Source organism: Trachemys scripta, chromosome 5 (genome assembly GCF_013100865.1).
Source record: "Trachemys scripta elegans isolate TJP31775 chromosome 5, CAS_Tse_1.0, whole genome shotgun sequence".
Taxonomy (NCBI): Eukaryota; Metazoa; Chordata; order Testudines; family Emydidae; genus Trachemys; species Trachemys scripta.
Window position 1 is genome coordinate 28,405,055 of NC_048302.1, and position 27,303 is coordinate 28,432,357.

A 27,303-nucleotide genomic window follows, 5' to 3' on the forward strand; every position below is an offset into this window, starting at 1 on the left:
TTACAGCCAGGACTGGGAAGACCATCTTAAACTTGTCATGTCCGTATTGTAGACGTTGAAGGTGGCAGGGTTGATGGCGAACCCAGCCAAATGCCATCCAGGGCAGCAGGAGGTGACATCTCTGGGCTACTGCATGGGAGGAGGAAAACAAAGACCCCTGGTCGACAAAGGACAAGCCCACGCAAAGTGCGTTGTTTCTACGACCAAGCAGCAAGTGCACCAGGTTTGGCCTCACAGAGTACTATTGATGATTCTTCCCGGCGTTTGCCATGATCGCAATGCCCCTAACTGACCTGGTGAAGAACAGCCCTAGAAGGTCCCGTGGTCAGCAGACTGTGAAATGGTCTTCTGGGAAGTGAAGGAGAGGCTGAGCCAGGAACCCGTACTCACCCATCTGGACTTCACCCCTGAGTTCACTCTTCAGATGGATGCCTCAGAAGTGGTCCTGAGTGCAGTGTTGTCCCAGAACATTGACAGGGAGGAGCACCCCACAGTATACCTCAGCAAGAAATTGTTTCCACGAGAGACATCCTACTCAGTCATAAAAAAGGAAGTCCTCCCGGTGAAATGGGCTGTGGATGCGCTGAGCTATTATCTGTGGGGGAACTCCTTCAAACTGGTGACCATGCCCTAGTACGTTGGCTGAACATCATGAAAGACACCAACTCTAGGCTAATGAGATGGTATGTCTTGCTACAGCCCTATAGCTTTGAAATCCTTCACGGGGCTGGGAAAAACATTAATAAGACCAATTTCTTTTCGGGGAGGGAGAGGGAGGATTTGCCTGATAAAGCCCCACAGCAGAACCTGAGGGGGAGGGTGTGTGATAGAGTATATGATCCCCTTACTTGCTGCTAGGCGAGACCCCCCCGAATCACTCAGCTATGACCAGTAGGCAGGAGCCTCCTGCCACGTCCCCCAATGACACAACAAGAAATGGCAATAGTACAATGCCCAATTCTAGTTTAACTGCCTATATGCATATAACAATCTTTATTGACAAAAGTAAAATTACTCAGACCAGAATCAACTGTGCACTGCAGATATGAATTAGAGACTTTTTAAAAACACAGCCTTGATTGTGAGCTCATAAATAGAATATTATATATAAACTGGTTAAATGAAGTTGAATGAGAATGCTATTCCCCATCCTAGAAAAGTCAACATATAAAACTTGAAATAACACTGAACACTAGAAAAAGAGTAGCAGAAAGAGTTCTCTCCACTTTCTTTATGGACTTCCAAGATTAAACTGATTGCCCTTGGGAGGGTTGTCTTAGGAGTGAGAGGGGAAAGTTTAACATTGATAAGTTTCACAGTAGAGATTCTCTGATTTGTGATCCATTCCAGTTTTCATTTCCTCTTCAGCTGGCTGGCTTTGTTATCTTTGCCATCACAAGAGGAGCAATGCAGAACTGCTACGGTGAGACCATCAGCTGGATGCAAGCAACACTATTGTCACATTTTTGTATTCCAGCTTTTCCAGTTACTTGCTCAGTTCCTGCTCCAAGAAAGCTTCTTCCCACTGGCTACAGTTAAAACATACCAGCTACTTCTGTAGCACATCTTCTCTATATGCAATCTCTGACTTTATCCACTAGCAAGTTCAGTGAACAATAACGGGCACCTTTACTGGGTTGTGCAGTCAGGTGCTTTATCTTTTTCTGACGCTCCAAACAAGTGCTTAAAGCGATCTTCTATACGCTCTGTTCCTGCAGGTCGCATATCTAAGTAAGAGAGAAAATAGAAAGACTTGTAACTTTCCCAGTTTAGCACATGCTAGAGTACAATTGCTTTGTCTTGTCTAGACTTTTAGAAGGTGTTCAAAAGATTGAGCTAGACTACATAATCCAACCACTACCTTTAAATCCTAGTCTAGACAAGGCGCTTCTTTGATCTTAGCAGTTGGGCTGGAACATGGAATTGTGTGGGGACCTCAGACATTGGGAGATTTGCTGGCAGAAGCGGCAGCAATAAGTTAGATCACACTCACTGAACAGTGGTGACAATGTCAAAAGTTGCTCCAGCGACCTAGTACTTCACCACACTGCTAGGGAGTATTGATGGTTTTTCAAACAGCTAATGGTGCTGTTAAGATGTAATGCAGGCCACCAGTAAAAGCTTCCCCCACAAAAGGTGGCTGGGTGGAGAAGAGCAGAGAAGCCATTATTTGCAGGCCAAGGTTTGTGGAGACAGGCAGGAAAGAAAAGGAGCAGAGCAAAGCAGGGTAGGGGGAATGGGAAAGGAGACATTGCCCAGGCTGCCATCTTTGCAACTGGAGATGGAGAGACTAGTGGCTTGGGTGCAAAACTTGCTCTTGAAACTAAAGGTTAGGCCTTGGAGACAGAAATTTGCTTAAATGCTGTCTCTAGAGTCACGTGGGTGAAACTAGCTCATAGCTCTCTGCATTGGTGGAGGGCCAATGCTGGAGAATTCACTTGGGCTGGCCAGAAGACAAGAATGCCATTTTGTGCAAAGTTTTGAGGTTTTGGCATCTGGTTTTGTTCTATATTGGGATGAAATACAGACCTTTTGAAACATCTGGCTAAAAACAAGAGAGCCACCTACCCAAGAGTATCCAATATTCCAGTTGTTAGGGAACTACTTATGATATGGGAAATTGAGGTTCTTCTATTTCAACAAACTAGCAGTTTACAACAAAACTGTTTAATCCAAAAAAAATCCCAACCAGGTCTAGAATTCACTCCTTCCAAACCTTTCTGAACTAAAACTACATAAATGAAATAATGTAAATAAAAAATACAACCCCCCACCCATTCAGAACCCAATATATCCACTGTACAATTGCACAATATTTTATTTGTCCAGACTTACGGCTAATCACTAAATTCAGTTTATACTGCAATAAAAGCTAGCCTAATCTTTCCAATACTCACCCAGTTGAGGTATTCAAGTCCCCCAGTACATATGAATTAACTGTAGCATGCACCTACACTAGACCTTTCACAGGTCTGACTAGCCAACCCTTTAACATTCTACTGAATAGGTGTTCCTAACAGAAACAGTATTGCATTACGCACCTGTAAGTGTGCCTAAGCTCGAATTATCAAAGAAATTTGGACAAGTCAGAGGCAGTGTGTTTGGTGAATCCAGAGGCAGGATTTCTCGTGAAGAAACTTCTTTGGAGGGAGAAGGCATTTGCTCTTTAACTGAATGAGTTGTGGTCTTCCTTGGAGACCTCTGTATCTTTTCCCGAGTGGTGTCTCTACAGGATTCTGCTCTCATTTTTAGTGCTCTCTCTTTCCATTTGGTTAGTTCTTCTTTTAGCTGAAGCTCATTGCTTAAAAGGAGAAAATGATAAAAGTGTAAACTACTAGAAGCATGACAATGCAAGTTCCCTCACACTGCCATATCAATGTGTCCTGATCCTGACTTCAAGGGACAATCTCTAGAATCAAAGCAGTTAAGGCTCCATACCCATTCAACTTTCTGCTGCAAAACTGCTGAACAGATAACCAATTACTGCCAACTCATGTGAGCAAGTTTATATTAAGAAGGGAAGCCAGATCCTTTCCTAAGTTGTAAGGAAGAGACAATGAAAATGTCACCACTGGTGGTATTCAAACCGCTGATGTGTGAAAGGCACAAGTCCCTGGCCACCAAGAGAAGAAAGTTCATCAAACAAATGGATCTTTCAAAATTTCTCATTTCTAGGATTCTCCCCAGAAATATGAACTCTTACCGCATTTGGTTATAAATCAAACAGCAAGTATAGTAATGTATGCAGTTAAATCAGAAACAACATTCTAGACTCTGATGATCAGCTTTTTAAACTTACCTTACTAGAAGGTCATTGTTTTTCTTCAACTGCAGGTTTTCTTTCTGTAATTTAGCTTGTTCAGATTTTAAAATGAGCATTTGTGTGCTCTGCACAATCCCACTGCCACCACCACAAGTCAGGGGTGTATGTGATTCCTGAGGAACATCTTTTCCTGATATTACTGGGGAAAAAATTATTTGAATATATATTAGAAGCTATTATTTGCTATATCTTGGACAATACAAAAATCAAGTAAAGTTGACCTTCATAAAGTAAATAAAGTAGTGTTCTATGATTAGAAAATTATATTAAAATTCCCTTTTGGGATTAGGTGTTCACTGTACAGATTACAAATACAGTTACAACAGTTTCAACCTTTCTATACAGGAATTCACAGACTGCCAGTTACCTAGTATAAAATTCAAATGGTTCTCTAGTAAATCAGATGATCTAATAAATTTAACTGACAAATCCAAAATACAGTTATTTTATATCAGTTATGATTAGAAGAGATAACCATAATATCTAGTTCATAGAATTATTCAGTAATAGATCTTAAAGCACTTTACAAAAAGAGGATAGAATTGTTATTCCCCTTTTACAGGTGGGTAAGTTGAGGCCTAGAGAGAGGAAGTGATTTGCTCAAAGTAATCCAGTGAACAAAGCCAGAAACAGAACCCAGGTCCTTCAAGTCACAGCCCAATGCTCTATCTACTAGGCCCCACTGTCTCACATCTTGATATAGTGAGGATTGCCTCTAGTTTTGCAAAAGCTATACAAACTTGCCACGAACTGTGTACCACTCTGTCCAGGAGTGTTTGATGAAAGTGTAGGGCCAATTATAGAAATATTCAGACACGTCCTTCAGATATGACAAGCAAAAAAAAAAATAAAAAAAAAAAAAAAAAATCAAAGGTCTGCACTTTCATACCTTGTCGCTGCTGTAGTCACATACGGAAGAACTCTAAGCACTAAATTACTGTGATTTCCAGAGTTAATGAGTGGGGTGTGAAGAGCTCTCTCATTACACCTCACCTACCATATGTCCCAAAGAAAGTCCTGTCCCTCCTTTAACCAACTGTGGACCAAAGACTAACATTTTTCTATCTAGTGCTTTATGTACAACCCACAGCCTCAATTCTATGTTTCGTTTATATAGATATTGTGAAAAAAAAAATCCCTTGTATGTATTTTTTATTTACCAGTTACATCTTGTTCTTGCTGTGCTCTTCTCAGTTCTTCTTTTAATTTTCTTAACTGTTCCTCTTTGTGTTCTGCAAGAGCTTTTGTAGAAGCAATTCTGCATAAGGAAAAAGAGGAAGCCACTATTTTAGCAGTTTGCCATTGTGAAATTCTGCAACATTTTGCAGTTTTAATTTGTCTGTTCTTCTCCAAATGAGAAATCAAACAGCAATAGGATCCAAATATACTGATAAAATATCAAAACATATCAGAGCTAAGAAACTCGAACTCTTCACCAAGGAAACACAAAATATTTAATTTATACAGCCCCTCACCCCCCACCCCTTATGACAAAATGGCTCTATAGTTTCTGGGTAGATTAAAGACACTCAGAGCTCTCTTCAAAACCATGCTTGAGCACCAAATATTCAATAAGGTTTGTATTTTCAGTGCAGTTTCTACTTATTCTTGGGAGATATCTGAAGTGTCTAGGTAGGATGTTTGAAACAACCTGTATAAAAAACTACTTTTAAACATCAAATCTTATGCTTTCCAAAAAAATAACTGGGAAATTACAGGATGCATAGTACAGTAAAAAACTTAAACTTACTCCTGTTCAAAAATTCTGGATTGCTTCATTCTTTCCATGTCAGCTTTCACCAACTGAGTTTTGAGATGATCAATTTCTTCTTTATATAACGTGGCACCTTTATCTAATTTTGCCTAATATGTTGGGTGGGAGAAAAGAGGAGATCTAGTGATAAGAAAGTTAGATCTCTTAAAGTTAATTAGGGATATTTGAATACCATCTTGCAGAGGCAATATTCTTATTCTAATGATATAACTTTACTCCCGAGGGCATTCTGTGCCAAAAAATTAAAATTCAGCGCACAATATTTTAAAATTCTGCACATTTTGTCAAATAAACATGGAGCTCCAGCATGGCATTGGGGAGCACAGGCCACTGGCTGCACAGAGGTGGGAGATCACTGTGCAGCTCCCTCCCCTCCCCAGGGACATGGACTCAGCGGTGAGACGGTACCCAACCCTGACACAGTGCAAGGACTGGGTCTGCCCCAGAAACATCCCGGGGCTCTGCCCCTCCGTGCCAGGTACATCAGGTGTGGGCAGGCAGGCTCAGCAAGACAGGATCTAAGTGTGGAGGGGCTTAGTGTGGGGGGGATCCAGATATGGGTTAAGAGGGTTCTGTGTAGGGCAATCTGGGTGCAGGTGGCTCAGTGGGGTTTGGGTGTGGGAAAGGATCTGGATGCACAGGGGCTTGTTGGGGGGTTCTGAGTGCAATGGTAATGGGACTTTTCAAGGGGGTCCAGGTGAAGGTGGTTAGGGCTCCGGCGGGGGGGGGGGGGGGGGAGTGTCTGGGTGTGAGCGGATAGAGCTCAGCAAGGGGATCTGAGTGTGGGTGGCTTGTCGGGGTGGTCCAGGTGCAGGGAGAGTGGGGCTCCTCAGGAGAGGTTTTGAGTGTGAGGGGGAGGGGAAGGCTCCGCGGGAGGGTCTAGGTATGAGGGGGTCTGGACAGGGGATGGGCGGATGAGGGAGCAGCTCCCTGTACAGGAATGAGTGCAGGAAGCGGGGGTGGAGAAAGTTTGCAGAGCTTCCTGCAGCCAGGGAAGAAATCTGGGGGTGCCGTGCAGGGGAAGTCCCATCCTCCCCAGCCCAGCCTAGCTGCTGAGCCTGGCGCAGGGTAGGAGCCACCAGCTGGGTCTTCCCCAGTCCGCCTCCTGCCCCACAGTGATTTACCTCTTTGCCAGCTGACCTGGACATCTGAAACATACTGCTGGGGAGGGTTTCATGACTGCTCTTGTGGCCTCCATTTGCTTCCCATCAGAAAGTCATTTTCTGTGGGGAAGCAAATAAATCTGTGGGAGACATAAATACTGCACATGCACAGAGGCGCAAAATTCCCCATGGAGTATAACTTGGGTTCCAAGCTTGGTCACTCGTTGCTGCACCAAGAATGTCTGAAGAGACAGGCTAAACCATAGGAAAAGAATGCATCACTTCAATACCATATAGTACAATAGATTGGCTTCCACATGTTGGCCTTCAAGAACCTTCTCAGGTTTCCTCCCAGCTCTCAAGTGGAAAATAGGAGTGACATTTCGCTTAAACAACTGAAGTTTTACAATGAAACATACCTTGAAAGTCTGTTTCTCTGTTAATGCATTTCTAAGACACTTCTCTGTCTCATTTAATTTAGCCTGAAGTTGGTTAAGTTCACTTGCAGCAGCTTTCATTTTAATCTCCGTTTGTAACATGGCTATTCTTTCTTCCTTCTCCTTGACATTTTTTCCTGCTTCATTTACTGCATTTTTCAGCTTTTGGATTGTTGTTTTCATAATCTTGAGAAAAATATCCAGTTATTAGAAGTTATCCTAGCAATTACAACTACATTTGACAGGCTTGTCAGCTGTATTAGAGGCCAAGGAAATAAAATGTCATCTCATTCTGCAGTCTCCAGGGCTGTCAGCATGACATTTTCCCAAATAGTCCGGCGTGCTCAAAACTTTAGAAAACAAGTGCATCTGACAACTGATTATAAGCTATCAGCTACCCAATTGTCCCACACTCATTTAAGATTCTTGCAGATGTACCAGATATCTTCATTTCTTCACTATAGTCAAATACCTAGTCATTTCTACTAAAAAAGTTGATGAACTGATGGATCACCCATGTGATTATCTAGTTTCCCAGTTCAGTCCTGATCCAACAGGACCTTTCTGAATTATTCTTTGAAATAAAGGACATTTAATTCTTTAATTTTGGTTCTGAGTTCTGTGCCAATCCCTAGTCTAACACAGAAAGACTGTATGACCACATGTAGCCTTACAGCCTTCGCACTGTTAGGCACAATATTTTAAATATATTTAAACACATTTGAAATGCTCTCAGTTGGTTCATATTCATGTGCACTATTGTAAATCTAACTTGTAGCCACAGCGTTAACTCTTCACATTCTAAATAAGACTGCTTTAATTTATTTTTGGATAATAAAACAGCTACAAAAAAGTTAAGTGTAGTCTGGGCTAGTGGTGTGTATAGCACAGTTTTATATTAATTATCTAGTCTCTTATTTTCTTAGTTCAGTTTAAAGTATCCTGTGAAATTTCTCTGCTTCGTTTACAGGTGGTTTTGCATGTCTGCTGATTTAAGTTGATTAACATATCAGATTATATACCTTTATATCTTGTTCTGTGGCTTTTAATTGGTTACAAAGTCTATAGTTTTCTTCTTCTAGTGCAAGATTAGCAACACCACAAGGTGCCAGCTGTTCCTTAATTGTCTTCAGTTGCTCAAGTAACTCCTCAGTTTTCCCTTTTCTTTGTTTCAGTTCAATTTCTGAGTCCTTGCAATAGTTGGCAGTTCTGGTATCCATCTCTGATGAAGTTTGAAGGAGTGTCTGCAAAATTAAATAGGCCATGCATGTAACTGTAAAACTATTAGCTTTTAGAACCCAGCCACAAATAAAATACCGTAAAGATATATGCTAAGAAACCGACACAAATATTTAACTTGTCAGAGTACGTACATCCACTTGTATGGAAATAGCAAAATAATTATGCAGGAAACAGACTCTTTGAAAAGCAGTTAAATGTATGCATTTAGAATATATTAATTTCTAATATACAAGATGGGAGCCAGTCCTGAAGACTTCCTGAGGTACAAATTGGACTTCCAGATTCGGATGATTCTCTTCAAGAACCTTAAAAATTTGGGGTGGCAGGGAAGAACCCAGAACTTCCTGTCCTTAAACTTTTACTCCCACTAACGTAGTTTGAGTTTTTTAGGGTAGGAAAGGTATGGAAAAGAGAAAAAAATGAACAAAGTTTTACCAAATTATTGTATCAAGTCTTGAAGTAGTGTTGGAGAAACAAGAAAATAGTATCCTAGGTGAAGAGTTTGAAGAAACAGAAGTGACTGGATCAAGCCCTAAATCTGTGCAAAGTCACATCTATGCACACTGGTCATGCACGACTTCAATAGGTGACTTTTCCCTGAATTTCCAATGGGCTTTGAGTCAGGCCCTTAAATGAGCCAAGATTTTGCCTCCCCCTAATCATATGACCTGTAAACTATACTTATTCCTGTAAAATGCATATGAATTATTACATGTACCTAAACTGTCTTAAATCTCTGGAGATTTTACGTCTCAGCCATATTAAACCATGATATTTAATACAGAATGCATATTTCTAAATGAAACTGTCATTTAGATGGAATAGCTTTACGTGTAAGTTCATTTTCGTTTGGCTCCTATATAGAGTGTAGTGTTACACTGGACCACAACTTATAGAACAGGGGTGGCCAACCTGAACCTGAGAAGGAGCCAGAATTTACCAATGTACATTGCCAAAGAGCCACAGTAATACATCAGCAGCCTCCCCCATCAGCTCCCCCCTGCACCGGCAGTCCCGCTGATCTGCGCCTCCCCCTCCTGCCCTGCACCTCCTGATCAGCTGTTTCGTGGCATGCAGGAGGCTCGGGGGAGGAGCAAGGGCACGGCAGGCTCAGGAAAAGGGGCAGGAAGGGGTGGAGTAGGGGAGGGCCTTGACAGAGCCAGAGGTTGAGCAGTGAGCACCCCCGGCACATTGGAAAGTTGGCACCCGTAGCTTCAGCCCCAGAGTTGGTGCCTATACAGGGAGCCGCATATTAACTTCTGTATAGCCGCACGTGGCTCCGGAGCCACAGGTTGGCCACCCCGTCATAGAACATCTTTTCATGCTGTTTAAGTTTAAGACACAAAGTCAGTTACAGTTTCAGATAGAAGTCATCATGGTCTGACAAAAATCTTCAGCAGACTAGCTCCAACAGAGAATTGGTAGTTTCGCTGCCGTAAGCCCCATTTAGGAGCTATAGCGTGTAGCTATGGAAACATCTCTGGTACGTAGAGGTGCCTGAACTTAAGGAACAACACATGCTCTGAGCACTATTACAGACTTTTTTTTAAAAAATACCCTTCTCCACTCCAATTACAGAGTAAAAAGCACAGAAACTGAGAGAAGAAAGTTCATGGGAGGCAGGGGAGAAAACAATTTTCTGAATGAAAAATCTTTAGGGCTCCATCTGGCCTGAAGGTCAATATGGACCAAGAAATTGCAGAGGGCACCACGCTTGGATGTGTGAGAAAAGCCAAAAGGAAGAAACAAACAAAAAAAACCCTGCAAAACTTCTAAGTAGAGCTTCACTTTACAGCTTAGTACAATATGAAGATACTACCGGAAATTAGATGCTTTGCCTATACACAATATACAAATACTTGTTAACACAAGAATACTCACAGAAAAAAAATATCTGGTGGGTTTATAGATTTCAGAGCTATGTTAAAAGACAAGTTGAATGATGTACTGTTATAGCAGGAACTTTTACCTTGACTTTAGGTGTCCAGAATTTAATCATTCGTAAAAGCCTCTCATTGTCTTGCTTTATTCCATCTTTAATTTTTTCTACATCACAATAATTTCCTGAACATGTTTCCAAAAACTGCATTGCTTCTTTTCTAGCACTCTCTTCCTTTTGTAACTCAGCCTCTATACTGAGAAGCTCAGTTTCTATTTCTGACATGTCTCTGAGAATGTGCTGCATTAAAAAAAAACGAAAACAAGCGATTTACCAATTTGATTGCACTACATTAGTTTTCAGCAACTGAATGGTTCAAATAACTTTACTTGCAATATTGTTATAGTAATTTTTTTTTAAATTGTTAGTAAACACTGTATTTGCTATATCTTACACTATAATGTTGTATATGGGATATTTCTTAGCTTCTAGTTACCCTATATTTGAAGTATAGATTCAAAGTTTATTTTACATTCGACCCCCTTTGTTAATAGCATAAAAAAAAAAATCCTTAACTTAATGGCACACTTGTGCAGTTAAACGGTATATATATATATATATATATATATAAAATAATCAAGCAAGAGATTTTTACAAATGGAGTTGTAGGTGCTTTACAAGACCAATATATAGAGATCCCCAGGCTGAATATCTTGCATATAAGCTCACTTAGTGTGGCACTTCATAAATAAATTGCAAATTTAATTCTGATCAGATCAGAAAATTAAGATAAAAGAGATGAATTATATTTAAAAGTGAAGGTTAGTGTCAATTATTTTCCTATAGCTTACGAAAGTACGAGTCACCTGCAAATAAAAGCAACTCCACAGTGAAGTAGCACATCCATGTTGTGATATTTCCCAAAATATAAATATTGACATTTATTTCAGTCAAACAATATACTGAGTGCTACCTCGATGTGGAGGTCCAACTTCTGCTGCAATTCATGGATGTTTAACTCTTGGTAAGCTGTTTCATCCTGTTTCAAACAAGTTTTCTTGAGACACCGAATCTGAGACAGTAGCTCATTCTGTTTTCTCTTCTCATCAAGCAAATCCATTTCATGGTTGTTAATGGTAGTATAGTGTTCTGCCTTCTTCTGGCAAACACGGCTGAACAGAAACTGTTGAATATGAAAAGGTCATCATTAAAGGATACCTTGCATCTAGATAAGATTCTAGACAGCTGTGTAGCACTTCATGCATATGCAAAAATTTTAAAAGCAATGTATAATAAAAGGCCTAGTAAAAAACCCTCATCTCAATTATTTCCACATTATGTTTGTAAAGAATATATTTTTCATAGCTCTCAAAAAGCTCAAAGGGTTAAGGGCATTTGGACTAGACTGACTAAGATACTAAACTAGTGGTGGGAACATATACTACATAGCTTGCAATCAAACCAAGAGCAGAATTTGGACCCAGACAAATTAAAATACCTTGATTTCAGAGGAGTTACTCTAGATTCACACCAATGTAATCAAGTGAAAATCTGATGTATTCATTTTATGACATCTAGTATGGCCATAATCTGATCTGCCAGGTTTAAAGTTTATTTTTTAAACGGCTGAAACTATTACATACACACAAAAGTGCCCCCAAAGCAAATAAACGAAGGAAGACTATAAAAGGAAAAAAGGACCAACAATTATTATGAACAATTAACAAGAACATAAACATATGACTCCAAAAATGCAAATGCTGATGTGAAGTTATGAGATCAAACTGTATGGAACATTTGTTTAATTTCTTAGCTAACAAACATTTACAAAAAGTGACAGCTGTACAGTCTCAGGCCCAGTGAAGGTTTTGTTTTCTTTGAATTACTGTCACCAGTAACAGAAAATTGCCTATAGTCGTGATTCCAAAGACCCAGAAGAGAATTAACATGTTAAACTACATTTACTGTACCTATCTACATGATAGAACCTAATCTACTCAGATGGTAGACCTCCTCTCCTTCCCCCATTCCTTTTCATTTTAAGTGATTAAGAATGAATGCAGTCAAATCACTCAAATGCAAGATGGGTGAGGGTTGCAAGTATCCAGAAACGTTAAAGCTATCCAATAAAGGTCTCAAATCAACACCTGCCATGGGACAAGGCTATGCTATGAAAGCAACCTGTATTTTGAAGAGGTTTACATAACGATCCACAATTCTACTTCTGGAGCATCTAGCATACAGATCAAGTTTTCTTTGACCAGTTACAACTTTTTAAAGAAATGTTAAGGGTATTAGACTATTCAAAGTAGCTGAACTATATTCAGAGTTTAAGGCCAATTCTATAGTCCTTAATTGGCCCCATTATATAGGGCTTATGCAGCAATTACATATCAGTTTACATTGCACCCCCTATATATGTTCTGCAATAACTGCATACAGCAGGACAGGTTCAGGAATGAAGCTCAACAGCAACACTGCATATTAGTTAGGGATTTCTTCACAACCAGAGTGCTCCATGAGCACTTGTGTTAGTATGTTGGCTATAATGTAAAAGCAGAGCTACATGAAGCCCTCCACACAACCACTATTTGAAACTTGTACCTTAAGTTTGTTCAACAAGCTCTGGAGATGATTGCTTATTTTCTCATTTTCCGTTTGAAGCCTTTTGACTTCTTTAGCCTGTTCAGGTGAAAGGTGTGTCAGCATCCCAGCTATTAGTGCTTGCTGACTGCTGAGTTCACTTTTCAGATTTAGAGACACTGTAGTGAGACACTCATACTTCTTTTCCATCATTAGGAATTTCTCCAGAAGCCCCTGAGATAAGGAGAAATGGAATCAGCCACAATAAAGAATAAAGCATCCTTGAAGAATATTTTACAAAGTGATCAATGATTGGATAAAGCTTTAACAGCCCATCAGACTCCAGGTCTAGGAATTTATTGGTCTTATAATGTTAAGAGAAATAACTATGGAGTAAGATTCCAATCACTACTCACCACAGAAGGAAATGGGATGCAAATTAGGTCAGACAGTACAAAGGCAGAGAGTTTGGTAACTCTTCAAAAGAGCCAGAGCCCCAGACTCAATTATATGCTTTCAAATGAGCTCAAGTTGTTTCCATGACTTAGACTCAAGGAACTTCATACCTCTGCTCACGCCCACTCCTCCCCACACGCTGAACTATCAAATATGTTCAATGTATTTTTCAGGACACAGTGAACATTTCAAGAAAGTGCACTGAATCAAAGTTTGCTAACTGGTATTGTCTCCTTCCTTGTCTCTGGTTACAATAAGTTACATTTAAACAAGAGGCTAGATTCCCCAATACTTCAATCCCCCAGAGAAAACACAGGAATTGCCATATTAGACCATTACCCTGTGTCTAACATGGCTAGTGCCAGACACTCCAGAGGTATGTGCAAGAAACCCTAAACAGGCACTTATGAAATAACTTGCCCATAGGGAAGTTTCTTCCTAACCCCTATTAGTTAGATGTTGTGTTATGTCAAAGCATGAAGGATATTTCCCTTTCAAATCTTTAAAACAAAAATCTTAACACTGGATGTTTGCACTAACCATACGAACATCCAACCTTTGACTACTAATGAACTCCTGGCCCCAATGACATTTTGTGGAAATGAATTGCACAGGCTAATTATGTGTAGTGTTAATTTTACCAAAAAAGGGATTGTATGTATACCAATACTGATATCAGATATCCAGTGTTATAATAGTTGAAAAATTACCAACATTCAAGAAAGTGAACAAAAAAGTCTTCAGGACATGGATGCTAGGAAGAAGCTTCTCCCATTGGTCAGGTTATTCAATAACTACCTACCGCAAGCTTTCTTATCCTTTCCTCAAAACAGTTGGAGACTGTCAGTCAGGGTCCTGGACTAGCTAGATCAGTGGTTCTCAAACTTTTGTACTGGTGACCCCTTTAACATAGCAAGCCTCTGAGTGCGACCCCCTTACAAATTAAAAACACTTTTTATATATTTAACACTATTATAAATGCTGAAGAAGTCAAAGCGGGATTTGGAGTGGAGGCTGATAGCTCACGACTCCCATGTAATAACCTTGCAACCCCTGAGCTAGACCAATGGTCTAACCCAGTATGGCAGTTACTATTTTCCTCATCAGTTATAAATTAATTGTATTTCAGTTTCATTGAATGTTCCCTTGTTCTTGTATTATGAAAAAGGATGAATAGAAGTACCCAAGTTTACTTTATTTATATAATTTGTTATTCTCTCTCTCTGGACCATCTTATTCATCAGTCTTTCATTCTCACTCTCTTGGAATCATAGAATATCAGGGTTGGAAGGGACCTCAGGAGATCATCTAATCCAACCCCCTGCTCAAACCAGGACCAATCCCCAGCTAAATCATATGGAACCTTTTCCATTCCTCATTCTCATCACCTGTTCTTGTTTCTATTGTATCTTTTTGAGAGATGGGGTGACCAAAAAAGGACAGTTATCTGTTCCGTAATGGGCGTTCTTCGAGATGTGTTGCTCCTGTCTATTCCACAGTAGGTGTGAGTGCTCGCCACGTGCACCGGTGCCGGAAGTTTTTCCCTTAGCAGTACCCATATCGGGGGAGCACCACGGCGACCCCTAGAGTGGCACCTGTATATCGCGCTATAAGGGGAGCTACGGGCTTCCCCCACCCTCCATTCCTTCTTGCCGGACAACTCCAACAGAGGAGGAGGGCGGGGTGTGGAATAGACAGGAGCAACACATCTCAAAGAATGCCAGTTACGGAACAGGTAACTGTCCTTTCGTCTTCGAGTGATTGCTCCTGTGTATTCCACAGTAGATGATTCCAAGCAGTATCTGTTGGAGATGGGTAGGAGTTCACGATGGTTCGGGACGAAGTACCACCCTGCTGAACCCGGCATCATCCCTAGACTGGGAGACGATCGCATAATACGAAGTAAATGTGTGAACTGAGGCCCACGTGGCCACCCTACAAACGTCCTAGATGGGGACATGGGCGACGTAGGCAGCTGATGAGGCCTGAGCCCTCATAGAGTGTGCCCTTACAATCGGTGGCGGGGGAATCCCTGCCAAATCATAACACGTGCGTATGCACGAGGTGATCCAGCGGGAAAGCCGCTGGGTGGAGATGGGTTGCCCCTTAGCCCTCTCAGCTGAGGCAATGAAGAGTTGAGAGGATTTCCGGAACGGCTTAGTCCGATCCAGATAAAAAGACAACGCCCTACGTACATTGAGCGTGTGGAGGTGGCTTCCTCGTTAGAGGAGTGGGGCTTAGGACAGAGCATGGGGAGGAAGATGCTCTGCTCCATATGGAAGGCGGAGACCACCTTCGGGAGGAACGTTGGGTGTGGGTGGAGCTGGACTTTATCCCTATGGAAAACTGTATAGGGGGGGTTCTGAGGTTAAGGCCCTAAGCTCCAAGACACGTCGAGCCGACATGATCGCCACTAGGAAGGCCACCATCCACAAGAGGTGCGACCAGGAACACATGGCCAGGGGTTCAAAGGGGGGTCCCATGAGACGGGACAAGACCAGGTTGAGGTCCCATTGTGGCACGGGGGGCCTAGCATACAGGAATGAACGGTCAAGGCCCTTCAGGAAACGGGAGGTCCTCGAGTGGGAGAAGACTGAGTGGCCTTGCACCAGCGGGTGAAAGGCTGATATGGCCGCCAGGTGCATCCTGACTGAGGCAGGTGCCAGTCCCTGGGCCCTAAGGGATAAGAGGTAGTCCAGGATAAACTGGAGAAGTGCAGCGGAAGGGGACACTCCCCACTCACTCGCCCACCTGGTGAACCTGGACCACTTCCCCACGTACGTCCGACGCATGGACGGCTTCCTGCTTTCCAGGAGGACTCGCCTTACCTGCTCCCAACACTGATTCTCCTCCTCATTCAGCCACGAAGCAGCCAAGCTGTCAGGTGAAGCGCTGCCAGATTGGGATAGAGGAGGCGCCCCCCGTCCTGGGAGAGGAGGTCCGGGCGAAGCGGCAGTCTGGGGCCGACCATGTTCCCTGGGTTTGCACGTCCCCCATGCGGGCTCCCCAGCCCAGGTCCGAGGCATCGGACATCAGGTCTATGGACAGGTTGGCCTCCGTGAAGGGAGCCCCTTGCAACATATTGCTCAGGCAGGACCACCATAGGAGGGAAGTGAGTATCGGGGACGGGACCGTAAGAACCTTGTCCAGACCATCCCGAGCTTGGGAGAACTGGGAGGCCAGCCATAATTGGAGGGGCCTCATACTGAGCCTGGCATGGCAGACCATGTGTCCCAGAATCCGAAGACACACCCTTGCCGTGGTCACCGGGAAGGCTGTGACCGAGGCAATGAGATCCCTTAGGGTCTTGAACCTGTCCAGGGGGAGAGAGGCTGTGGCCCTGGAGGAGTCCAGCAGAGCCCCAATGAACTCTATGCGCTGAACGGGCACTAATGTCGATTTGGTCTTGTTGACGACCAGGCCTAGATCGGCGCTTGTCGAGAGGAGCAGCTCTACGTGGGACTCCACTTCGAAACGGGACTCCCCCTTGAGGAGCCAGTCGTACAGGTAACGGAAGATTTGTACGCCCTCCCGCCTGAGGTAGGTTGCCATCACAGACATACATTTTGTGAAAATCCTAGGAGCCGTGGATAGGCCAAAGGGGAGGACCGTGAATTGGTAGTGGTCCATCCCCACCAGGAATCGGAGGAAGTGTCTGTGTCCCTCGAAAATATGGACATGAAAGTACGCATCCTGGAGATCCAGGGCCACGTACCAGTCCCCCGGGTCCAGGGAGGGGATAATAGAGGCCAGGGACACCATGTGGAACTTGGAACGGGTTAGAAACCTGTTCAGGTTGCGCAGGTCCAGTATAGGCCTGAGACCCCCTTTCGCCTTTGGGATCAGGAAGTACTGGGAGTAGAACCCTTTGCTCTGGAACGGAACCGGGTACCCTTTCCACCGCCCCTAGATGGAGCAACTGGTCCACCTCCTGACGCAGGAGTCCCCCGGGGGCCATTGTGGATGGCAGGTGATTTGACGGGGGTGAGGTGAACTGCAACACGTAGCCCTTGGAGATAGTACTGAGGACACATTGGTCCGAAGTTATGCGGGACCACGCCCTGAGGAAGGCAAACAATCGGTTGCAGAACACACACTTTATTAATCAGTGGGTCTCACTGGCAACAGGCCCGGTGCCCCCCTGCAGATAGTCAAAACTGCCTCTTCCCCTGCCTCTTGCCCCTTAGAGGGACCAGGCTGCGGGGCAGAGCAGGACTGCCTCCGAGACCGACGCTTCTGGTCTCTGGGCCTTTAGTACAGGGGCTCATATCTGCTCCTCGCAGGCTGAGCCGCCGGAAGTGATTTGGCCTTATCCTTAGCCGGAGGGACATTAGAGGACCAAGGTCTGCAAGGTGGTGCGAGAATCTTTCATCCCAGGCAGCCTGACGTCCGTCTGGTCCGCGAAGAGTGCCTTGCCATCGAACGGGAGGTTCTGCATCAGTGATTGTGCCTCAGTTGACAGCCTGGACAACAAGAGCCACGACGACCTACGGATGGTGATTGCGGAAGCCATTGAGTGGGCCACCATGTCCGCCGCATCGGACGCTGCTTGCAGGGCCGCTTTTGCCACCACCGACCCCTCTTCCACCAGGGCCTTGAAGTCCTTCCTGCCCCGGTCCAAGAGGAGGGGCTCAAATTTAGGCAAGGACTCCCACAGGTTGAAGTTGTACCTGTTCAGTAAGGCCTGGTGGTTGGCTACGCGAAACTGGAAGCTAGCCGACGAATAAAATTTTCTGCCAAAGGAGTCCAGTCTCCTGGCGTCTTTGTTTTTTGGGGTGGGCGCAGGCTGGCCATGACACTCTCTGTAGTTTACCGATTCCACAACGAGCGAGTTCGGTGCCGGGTTTGAATACAGGTATTCAGGGTCCTTTGCCGACACAAAGTATTTCCTCTCAGCCTTTTTAGAGATTGGGGTCAAGGAGGCGGGAGTTTGCTACAAGGAGTTTGAAATGTTGGCAATACCCTGGTGCAGAGGCAGGGCCATGCGGCCCGGTGCCGAGGGAGACAGGATGTTAAAGAAGGAATCGGACAGACCCTCCATCTCCTCGGCCTGCAGCTGGAGGTTGGAAGCCACCCACTTTTAGCAGGTCCTGGTGTGCCTTGAAGTCCTCCTGCGGGACCGATGGCGGAGGCGCTGCTATGATGTCATCCGGTACCAGAGAGAGCGTCCGTAAGGAGCCAGGCGCCTCTGTCGGTGCCGGGGTGTCGATACCGAGGTCAGAGTCCTGGCGCAGGTCCGCCAACTCGTGACCTGCCGACTTGTCTTGTGGGCGGCCAGAGGAGGCCGATGGAGCCCAGGATGCTCCGGCGACCGAACGGGCCTCCGCTTGGGCTGGCACCGATGGTCACCAATGGCACCACTGTCCTTGCCACGGAGTCCCTTGCCTGAGCACGGGATGGCAATATGTGCCCCGACGGAACGGCGCGTGCTGAGAGTAGGTGGATGTGTGCCAAGGCCACCGAAGAATGCTCGGTGCCACGGGAGCGGCAGGAGCGGAGTCTGTGGCAGTATCTCCCTCGGGCCCGGGATCTCGACGACAATGAACGGTACCCACACGACGAACTGCTTCGGTACGCGTGACGGCGACGCAACGCTCGGTGCCCTGACGGCGAGGTACCAGAGGGGCGCCTCTGGCGTGGCGCCTAGACGAGCGGGAGCTGGAATGGGAGCGGCGATGTCTGTCCGTCGAGAGCGACTCCGGTACCCATGTCTAGCAGGTGACCATTCCTGGTGCCTCTCTCAGTGGCAGGTGGCGTGGAGAGTCCCCGCGACTCCCGTCCCACCAGTGGTCCGGACGGTCTGGCCGGCATCGAAGGCGGGCGGGAACTGTAGGAAGAGCGGCTGCTGCGTGCCGAGCGGTGCGGGGAGCGATCTTCGGAGCGGGAACTACGGCTGCTCGGAGAGGTCTGGTGGGCACCCAAAGGGGGCTTGCCTCGTGACCTAGGGCCCGTGCCCGATTGCGAGCTCGGGACAGAATGTCCTTTGCAGCCTGCACCGCCTCTGGCATCCGTACTGGTGGGGATGCCTGGGTCGACGGTACCGGGCTGCTCCGCTCCACACGAGTTGGAGCCTTAGAGCCCGGGGGGGAATCGAGGGCTGCCCAGCCTCCCCCTTGTCCTTATCGCAGTGGCGTTGCGAGGCCGAGCTCTTCCCTTGCTTTTTGGCGGGAGAGCAGCGCCGACTGGTCGAAGGGGCCTCGCTACGTACTGACGACACGGCGGCCAGCGCCGAGTCCGATCTGCGCACCGGCGTCAATGCCGATTCCATCAGGAGAGCTCGAAGTCTCTCTCCTTTTTGGTTCTTGGCTTGAACGACCTGCAGATCTTGCAACAGTCGCTGATGTGAGTCTCACCCAGGTAGCGAAGACACTCAGTGTGAGGGTCGCTCCTGGGCATAGAACAGCAACAGGAGTCGCACGACTTGAAGCCTCGGGCACAGGGCATGCCCCGAGCCCGCTCTAGTCACCGAAGAACAATCTACAACAGTACCACTAAGGTCGAGAAGAAGGGCTGCAGCAGAGCTGGAGCACAAAAATTCCAACTACCTTTACTGGCAGCAAGAAGGAACTGAGGGTAGGGGGAGCCCGTAGCTCCCCTTCTAGTGCGATATACAGGAGCCACTCCAGGGGTCGCCGCAGTGCTCCCCCAGTACGGGTACTGCTAAGGGAAAAACTTCCGGCACCAGTGCACGTGATGAGCGTGCACACCTACTGGGAATACAGAGGAGCAATCACTCGAAGAAGAATGAACATGAAGTATTCCAATGAGAGTTCGTACCACTGATTTATGTGATGTGTTCTAAAATTTTCAGTATATATCATTCTGTTCCTTACAGAACCTAAAATTATGTTAACGTGCAGCAACAGCCAAAAAAGGAGAGGTCTTCATTGAGCTGTCAACAATTTTGCCCAGGTGTAAATTAACTGACATCTGAGGAAAAATATCATGAGTGCATGAGTAGTTCAAATTATTCCTTCCAATGTGCACTATCTTGCATGTACACATTCAAGTTTTTGAACATTATCTATGTCAGATACATGTTTTACATAAGCCAGTTCTATGGTAGTTTAAGGAACCATACGAGTGCTACTGCTAAAACCAAACCATCTGACACATGGTTGGCCAGCAGGTGGGATTGTTGAGCTGCATTAAGAATGGTACTGGAAAGAACAGCAATCAGCAACATGACAGCATCTTCACTAGAACTCAACTGTTTCAAGCAAGGTCAGGTACCAATAGCATGTGGGTGTTTGAAACATGGTGTAAATTGGAGAAGCCCTTTACGTCTCTCTAACGTAGTTCAGATTAACCCTGCGCACAGTTGCAGCAGAATCAGGGAAGTACAAAGGTATGCTGTAAGCCACATAGCCATGCATCTTCGCACCCCTGAGCTATGCAGATCAGCAACACCCCAGAATCTGTCCAAGGGTTTGTACAAATGCTCCTTTCACTAGCAAAGTTTTACAGAGATTAGAAGATTATTCTGTTTTGAAAGGAGAAAGGCTTCATTAAATACAGCTTTTTATATAAAGTTATGAGTTTTACAAAATATCAAAGTAAGAGTGCTTGTATATCAACTTTTCAGTAAAAAACATTATGAAACAGTTTTGTTCCCATAATTAAGATCAGACATTTTAATAGCAAAGTTCAATTCAAGAGTCTCTCACATTAACCGCAGACAAGCTGTTATCACCGTGTGATTTGTGAGCTTTTAACCACTTAATTTTAGGACACATGTACCCCACCTCAATATTTTTATAAGGCTAAAAACCCTGCTAAAAAGGACAATTTAAAATCACTTAGGATAAACTGGTTACTAACCTTTCTGTAATGGTTCAAAATGTGTTGCATATGTCCACTCCAACATAGCTGTGTGCGCACCCCGATCACAGTTGCCGAAATATTTTCCCTTAGTGGTATCCGTTGGCTCCAGCACCTTCTGGTGCCGTGCACACACAGTGCTGGTATAAAAGGCCCTGCCAACCTGCTCCCCTTCCATTTCTTCTTATTGACCGCCTCCGATAAGAGGGGATGGAGGGTCATTTTGGAATGGATGCGTGCAACACATCTCGAACAATCAGTTACAGAAAGGTTATTAAAAGGGTTATTTTTTTCCAAGTGCTTGCACATATCCATTCCAATGTAGGTAACTCCCAAGCAATTGTACAGAAGGTGAGTTCGGAGTTCAAGGACAAGCTGACTGCAAGACTGCACGGCCAGAGCCGGCTTCTTCTCTAGCCTGCTGGGTGATGGCATGTGTTCTGTTCAGGTATAAAGCTAATGCTCATCTGAGGTCCAGGTGTGCAATGCTGCCTCCTGTTGGTTGCTGTGAGGCTTTGGAAAGAAGCAAGGAAGGTGAACGGGTTGATTAAGATGGAAAGAGAATGGTACTTTGGGATGTGGGCATGGCGTAACTTGTCTTTATGAAAAATTGTGTATGTAGGGTATGCCATAAGGGCTCCAATTTCTCTGAGCTGTTGGGCAGAGGTGCAACAAGAAGTGCTATTTTATAGCTAAGTGAACATAGGAGCATGTTGCCATTGGTTCAAATGGAGGTCTAATAAGAGAACGTAGGATGAGGCCGGGGTTGGTGCCCTGTGGCAGGTGAACCACCAATGGTTCCAAAACAGCCATTACGTAGGTGCTGGTCCCCATGACCCGGTGGCCAAATGTTTGGAGCCACCCCTGTACTTGGGGCTGAGGTCCCATAGGAATGGCCTGGCGAGCATTACGGGCAGCTGTGGTGACGGGGGGAGGGAGGTAAGATCCCACTTCAGAGTCTGATGAAGAGGATGAACTGCGGTGTAGAGACCAAGGCAGTGCCATTCCCTTTAGTGCTGGCAGTTAATGTTGAAGGGAAGATCTTGATGAGGCTGCCAACAGGGGTTTTCCTCTAGATGGCAGTCGCAGTACTGGGTGAAATCCTGGCGACAACTCTTTGCCACTCAGTGTCACCAGTGGTGCCAAATTCTGACAATCTGGGGATGCCGGTACCAGTAGGGAAAGTAGGTCCCTGGCTGTTGCAAATGCCTCTGGGTCAAAGGTACAGCAAACTGGCCAGAATGCTGTCTGCCTGGAGGAGGTGGCTCCTGTGCTGGTGTTAGTGGGGCTTGCAGTGGCACTGGAGCTGAAGGCATCTGATGTTGCAGTGCCATGGAGGAAGTCTGGCTCTCTCCTGATCCTTATCTGCTCACCTTCGGAACCAGCAATCGGCTCTTCTGTTGGCGTTTACAGTGCTGCTTCTTAGGCACCGAAGAAGATCTGTGCAGTGATTCTTGACCCATGCCAAGTGCGAGTATGGCTCTGAGGAAGGTCGTAAGGTTGCCCCCATGAGGAGGACCTTCAGTTTTGTTTCTTGGTCCTTTAGGTGCGGAGTTTGAAGTTCCTGCAGATTTGGCAACAGTCTTTCCTCTGAGATTCCCCCAAGCACTTGAGACAACTCGAGTGCGGGTCACTAAAAGGCACAGACTTACCACAGGAAGCACAGAACTTGAAACCCGGTGACCAAAGCATGCCCCGGCACCGGGATGTGGATGATGCCACTAAGCATGGGGGCATCCAAAACTAAACTACGATAACTATTTACACTAAAGAAACAGAAGAGTCACTAGGAGAAAATTTCCTGAGCAATGAGGAGTTCCAGCAACTATCACTGGCAGTAAGAAGGAACGGATGGGAGTAGATCGGCAGGGTCCTTTATTTCGGCGCTATGAGCATGCAGCACTAGATGGCACTGGCGCTGACCCGACAGATATCACTAGGGGAAATAATTCCAGAAACTGTACTCAGGCATGCACATACTTACATTGGTATGGACATGTGCAAACACTTGAAGAATTATACATTATGTTTAAGGACACAATTTAGTCACAGATTCAGTAAATTTACTGGACCTCTGTGACTTCTGGCTTCAACTGTCCCTGCCTGCAGTCAGGGCCACGTACCCCTTTTCCCCCTCTGTGGCCATATTGCCCCTCCGATCCCTACCCTCTGGTTATTTTTAGTAAAGTCAGACAGGTCATGGGCTCCCGTGAATTTTTGTTTATTGTCCATGACCTGTCTGTGACTTTCACTAAAAATAAAAGTGACAAAATCTTAACCTTAATTATGTAGTAGATAGACAAAGATACTGCTCTAGAATTGTACCAGGGAATGAACAGTTCTATAGTTTCACACATCAGTTACCTATGTAGCTGATATTTACCTTTACTTCCAAGGCTTTTGCTTTCATGTTATCTGCATGTCTCAGTTTTGTGTCATCTGGTTGGTTTGCCTGAACTGCCACATCATTCAGATTCTTCTGTTTCAATTCATCTAGAGCACATTTAAGTTTTGCATTTGTTTCAGTGCACTGAAAAATACATGCACAAGTATTAAGTAAAACTAATTTTACAGTAATATGACTTCTATTAGTATCTAATAGTATTTGGGACACAAACCATGTCAATATTTTTTTGCAGTTCAGTCTTGAGCAGGTCTCTCTCAGACTTTACACCCTCAAGTATTTGTTGGAGCTCATCTTTCTCTTGATTAATTGATGAAATCTGTTCTTGAAGTTGGAGATAGTGATTAGTTCTTTCAGCCACTAACTGGTGTCTTTCATGCGAAACACTGTTTAATTCCTCAGTTAACTGGTTGACCTACAGAAACAGTTAAACAACATTACTATGAATTGGTCCAATTATGTATACTTTCAGTATTAGAGTATTCACTCAATTTTGTCAACTACTTCATACAAACACCCATCCAACACCACCTTTTAAGGCCTAGACTTAAATCTTGACTTGGGTCACCAGGGAAGAGGAGGTTAAAAAACCAACCAAAAAAACCAACTAACCTGCAGTGTAGTGGATCTTCATCTACTGCAAACTCAGAACAAATAATGAAAGGAAATAAGAAAGGAGAAGGAGAGGTAGGTGATGGTATTGATGTTTATAGTTGGTTTTATTGGCCTATCTACCCCAGATATTCCATTGAAAGAAGCCACTACAAATTTAAAACTATTCTGTGAGTTTTGTGTCACCTGAGGAGACAGCACAAGTTGAATAGCTTGAATGTTACAGGCCAAAATGGAAGTGAAGAGGCAAAAAAGTGAATGGATAAGCTATACAAGTGTTGCTTTGACTCCTGGCTCTTTAGTCCTCCCCTAGGGTACGTCTATACTTACTTCCTGGTCCGGATGTAAGCGATCGATCTTCTGGGATCGATCCCGGAAGTGCTTGCCGTTGATGCCGGTACTCCAGCTCAGCGAGAGGAGTACACGGCATCGACGGGGGAGCCTGCCTGCCGCGTCTGGACCCGCGGTAAGTTCGGACTAAGGTACTTCGAATTCAGCTACGTTATTAACGTAGCTGAATTTGCGTACCTTAGTCCGAAGTGGGGGGTTAGTGTGGACCAGGCAATAGAGTACCTGTGTGATGCTATATGATTGAAATGAGACCATGTATATCATTGATGCTACCACTGTTAGACAATTGCAATGAATCTTGTAACAAGTGTGTCATATAAGGTGTTAATGGAAAAGTTACGACTTGCTAAATATGATCCTGTTTAAATCCAGTTATCACTGTATCTGAAGTATGAATATTGGCCATGTACCTGTATCACAACTGTCTTTTTTTTCCTGGAGGTAACCCCCACAAGGTTTATATCCAGTCTAGTCAGCACATTGTGAATGGACTAGTCGAGTTTCATGGCCCATCAAAGACACTTTGCTCTCAATGGGCCATAGAAGAAACTCATTCTGCCCATAGAAGAAACTTTTGCTCAGCCTCCAAAGGGCCAATGGCTACCACCTGAGTCATCAAGCTTTGCAAGGACATGTGATATACTCATGTGACCCTGGACTCCACCTTGTGCCAGTAACTTTCTACAGACTGGGCTGTGAGCTTTGTTTGAAACGGAAAGTTTCCAGGCACATGGCAAAGGGTATAAATGACCCCTGGAATAACTCCATTTTGCCTCTTTCCTGCCCTGATTCTCCGGACTGTGGATTTACAACATTGGACTGAGGACCTTCCAATCTTTTGGAAGTTGCCAGAGAAACTTTACAAGTCAGCAGTCTAACATCACTGCTACAAATCTGATATAAGAATATTGCAATTATTGAATAATTATTTAATATGATCTATTATTTAAACTCTCATTTTCTTTTATTAATAAACCTTTAGATTTTAGTTACTAAAGGATTGGCGGCAGCATGATTATTGGGCAAAACTGAGTTGTATACTGACCTAGCCAAATGATTCATCTCTTGAGATTATATTAGATAAAACTGGCTTTCAGTAACCACTTATCATAAAATCCAGTGGTTAGCGTAACAAGACAAGGGCTGAGATGCCTAAGGAGACTGCCTTTCTGACTTCTTTTTAACCAGTGTGATGAGACAGAAGTTTACTTTTGTTACAGGCTTGAAAAAAAAAAAAAAACTTATGATAAAATAACGATCAGTTTCGGGTGAGTCTGCCCTATTTCTCAGCAGTTTGTCCTGAATCTGGCACTCTCAGCTGTGACCCACTGTGGCACTGTGACAACGTGATTAATAGATTTTTGAAATGCCTGAAGCAGGAAAGACAAAAATCACATTTTCTTCACACTGCCTTCTAAAATTTGAATGGGTAAAAACAGAGCTATACAAAAATGTATTGACCTGCCATTAACATTGGTATATTTTTGCCTTCACAAGGAAGTACAGTAACTCCTCACTTAAAGTTATCCCCGTTAAAGTTGTTTTGTTATGTTGCTGATCAATTAGAGAACATGCTCGTTTAAAGTTGCACAATGCTCCCTTATAACGTTGTTTGAAGCTGCCTGCTTTGTCCACTGCTTGCAGAAAGAGCAGCCCGTTGGAGGTAGCTGGTGGGGGCTTGGAACCAGGGTGGACCAGCAGCCCCCTTATCAGCTCTCAGCTCCCCTAAGTGGCTGCAGCAGCCACCCAGCAGGCTATCAACTGCTGGGAAGTTCAGCTGTCCCTCCTCCCACTGCCACGTGCTGCTCCTGCCCTTTGCCTTGGAACTGCTCACGGGAGCCTCCTGCTTGCTGTGCAAATGGGGAAAGGAGGGGTGCTAACGTTGGGGTAAAGGAACGGGGGGACAAGGGCGGAAACACCATCTCTCTACAGAGCAGGGGAGGGACACGACAGGGCTCAGAATGGAGGAAGCTTGCTGGCAGCAGATGCTGTCTCAACTTGCTGATCTACTTAAAAAGGCAGTGTACTTAGAGTGGGGTCAGCGTACTTAAAGGGGCAATGCGCATCTCTCTCTTTCTCACACACACACACACACACACAGTGTGTCTCTGTCTCTCTGCCATGCTGTCTCCCCTCCCTCAATTTGTGCGGTCTTGTAGAGTGTGAGGCTACATTAACAACATGTTAACCCTTGAGAGCTCAGGTGAATGCTAGTTCATCATTTAGCAGTAAGGCATTCCCTGGGAAATATCCCACTCTCTGACTCCACCACCTCAACCAAGCTTCACAATCATCATTGCTGTGTACAGTACTAAATTGTTTGTTTAAAACTTATACTGTGTATGTGTGTGCGTGTGTAGAAAGAAAGAAAGAAAGGTCTTTTGTCTGGCGAAATTTCTCCTCCCTCTCCCCCCCCACCCCCTCCCCCCCCCCCCCCCCCCCGCGGAACCTAACCCCCCCCCGTATTTACATTACTTTTATGGGGAAATTTGATTCACTTAACATTATTTCGCTTAAAGTAGCATTTTTCAGGAACATAACTACAACGTTAAGCGAGGAGTTACTGTATACTTGTGCTTTGGAATACAACAGTTCTTACCTGCAAGCATCCTTATTTCTAATAATGTCTCCCCTACTCCTCCTTGATAGATTGTCCTCTCCTCACCTACTGAGTGCAGCTCAAATGTTTGAAAGTTGACACTGGGGACATTAATCCTACCAACCTTATATACCAAAGCTGTATAAGATTCTTAAACCAGAGGAAAAAAGTTGGAAACTTCAGTCTGTTCCTATTATGAGGTCAGGTCTCAAAATGTGC

At 44.7% G+C, this 27,303-nt stretch overlaps 1 protein-coding gene across 1 annotated transcript in view; it reads right to left on the minus strand.

Annotated features, from left to right (window-relative positions):
• Positions 1-968: 968 nt before the first annotated feature.
• The window catches only part of CENPE (centromere protein E), an 89,688-nt gene continuing 63,353 nt past the window's right edge, over positions 969-27,303 (minus strand). The window contains exons 33-44 of the mRNA XM_034772563.1: positions 23,737-23,937; positions 23,502-23,648; positions 12,863-13,075; positions 11,232-11,441; positions 10,349-10,558; positions 8,160-8,381; positions 7,120-7,323; positions 5,574-5,686; positions 4,984-5,081; positions 3,800-3,962; positions 3,042-3,301; positions 969-1,727 (exon numbers count right to left, since the gene is read on the minus strand). Of these exons, the coding sequence (XP_034628454.1) occupies positions 1,630-1,727; positions 3,042-3,301; positions 3,800-3,962; positions 4,984-5,081; positions 5,574-5,686; positions 7,120-7,323; positions 8,160-8,381; positions 10,349-10,558; positions 11,232-11,441; positions 12,863-13,075; positions 23,502-23,648; positions 23,737-23,937 (2,139 nt within the window). The 3' untranslated portion in view covers positions 969-1,629. The remainder of the gene's footprint in view (positions 1,728-3,041; positions 3,302-3,799; positions 3,963-4,983; positions 5,082-5,573; positions 5,687-7,119; positions 7,324-8,159; positions 8,382-10,348; positions 10,559-11,231; positions 11,442-12,862; positions 13,076-23,501; positions 23,649-23,736; positions 23,938-27,303) is intronic.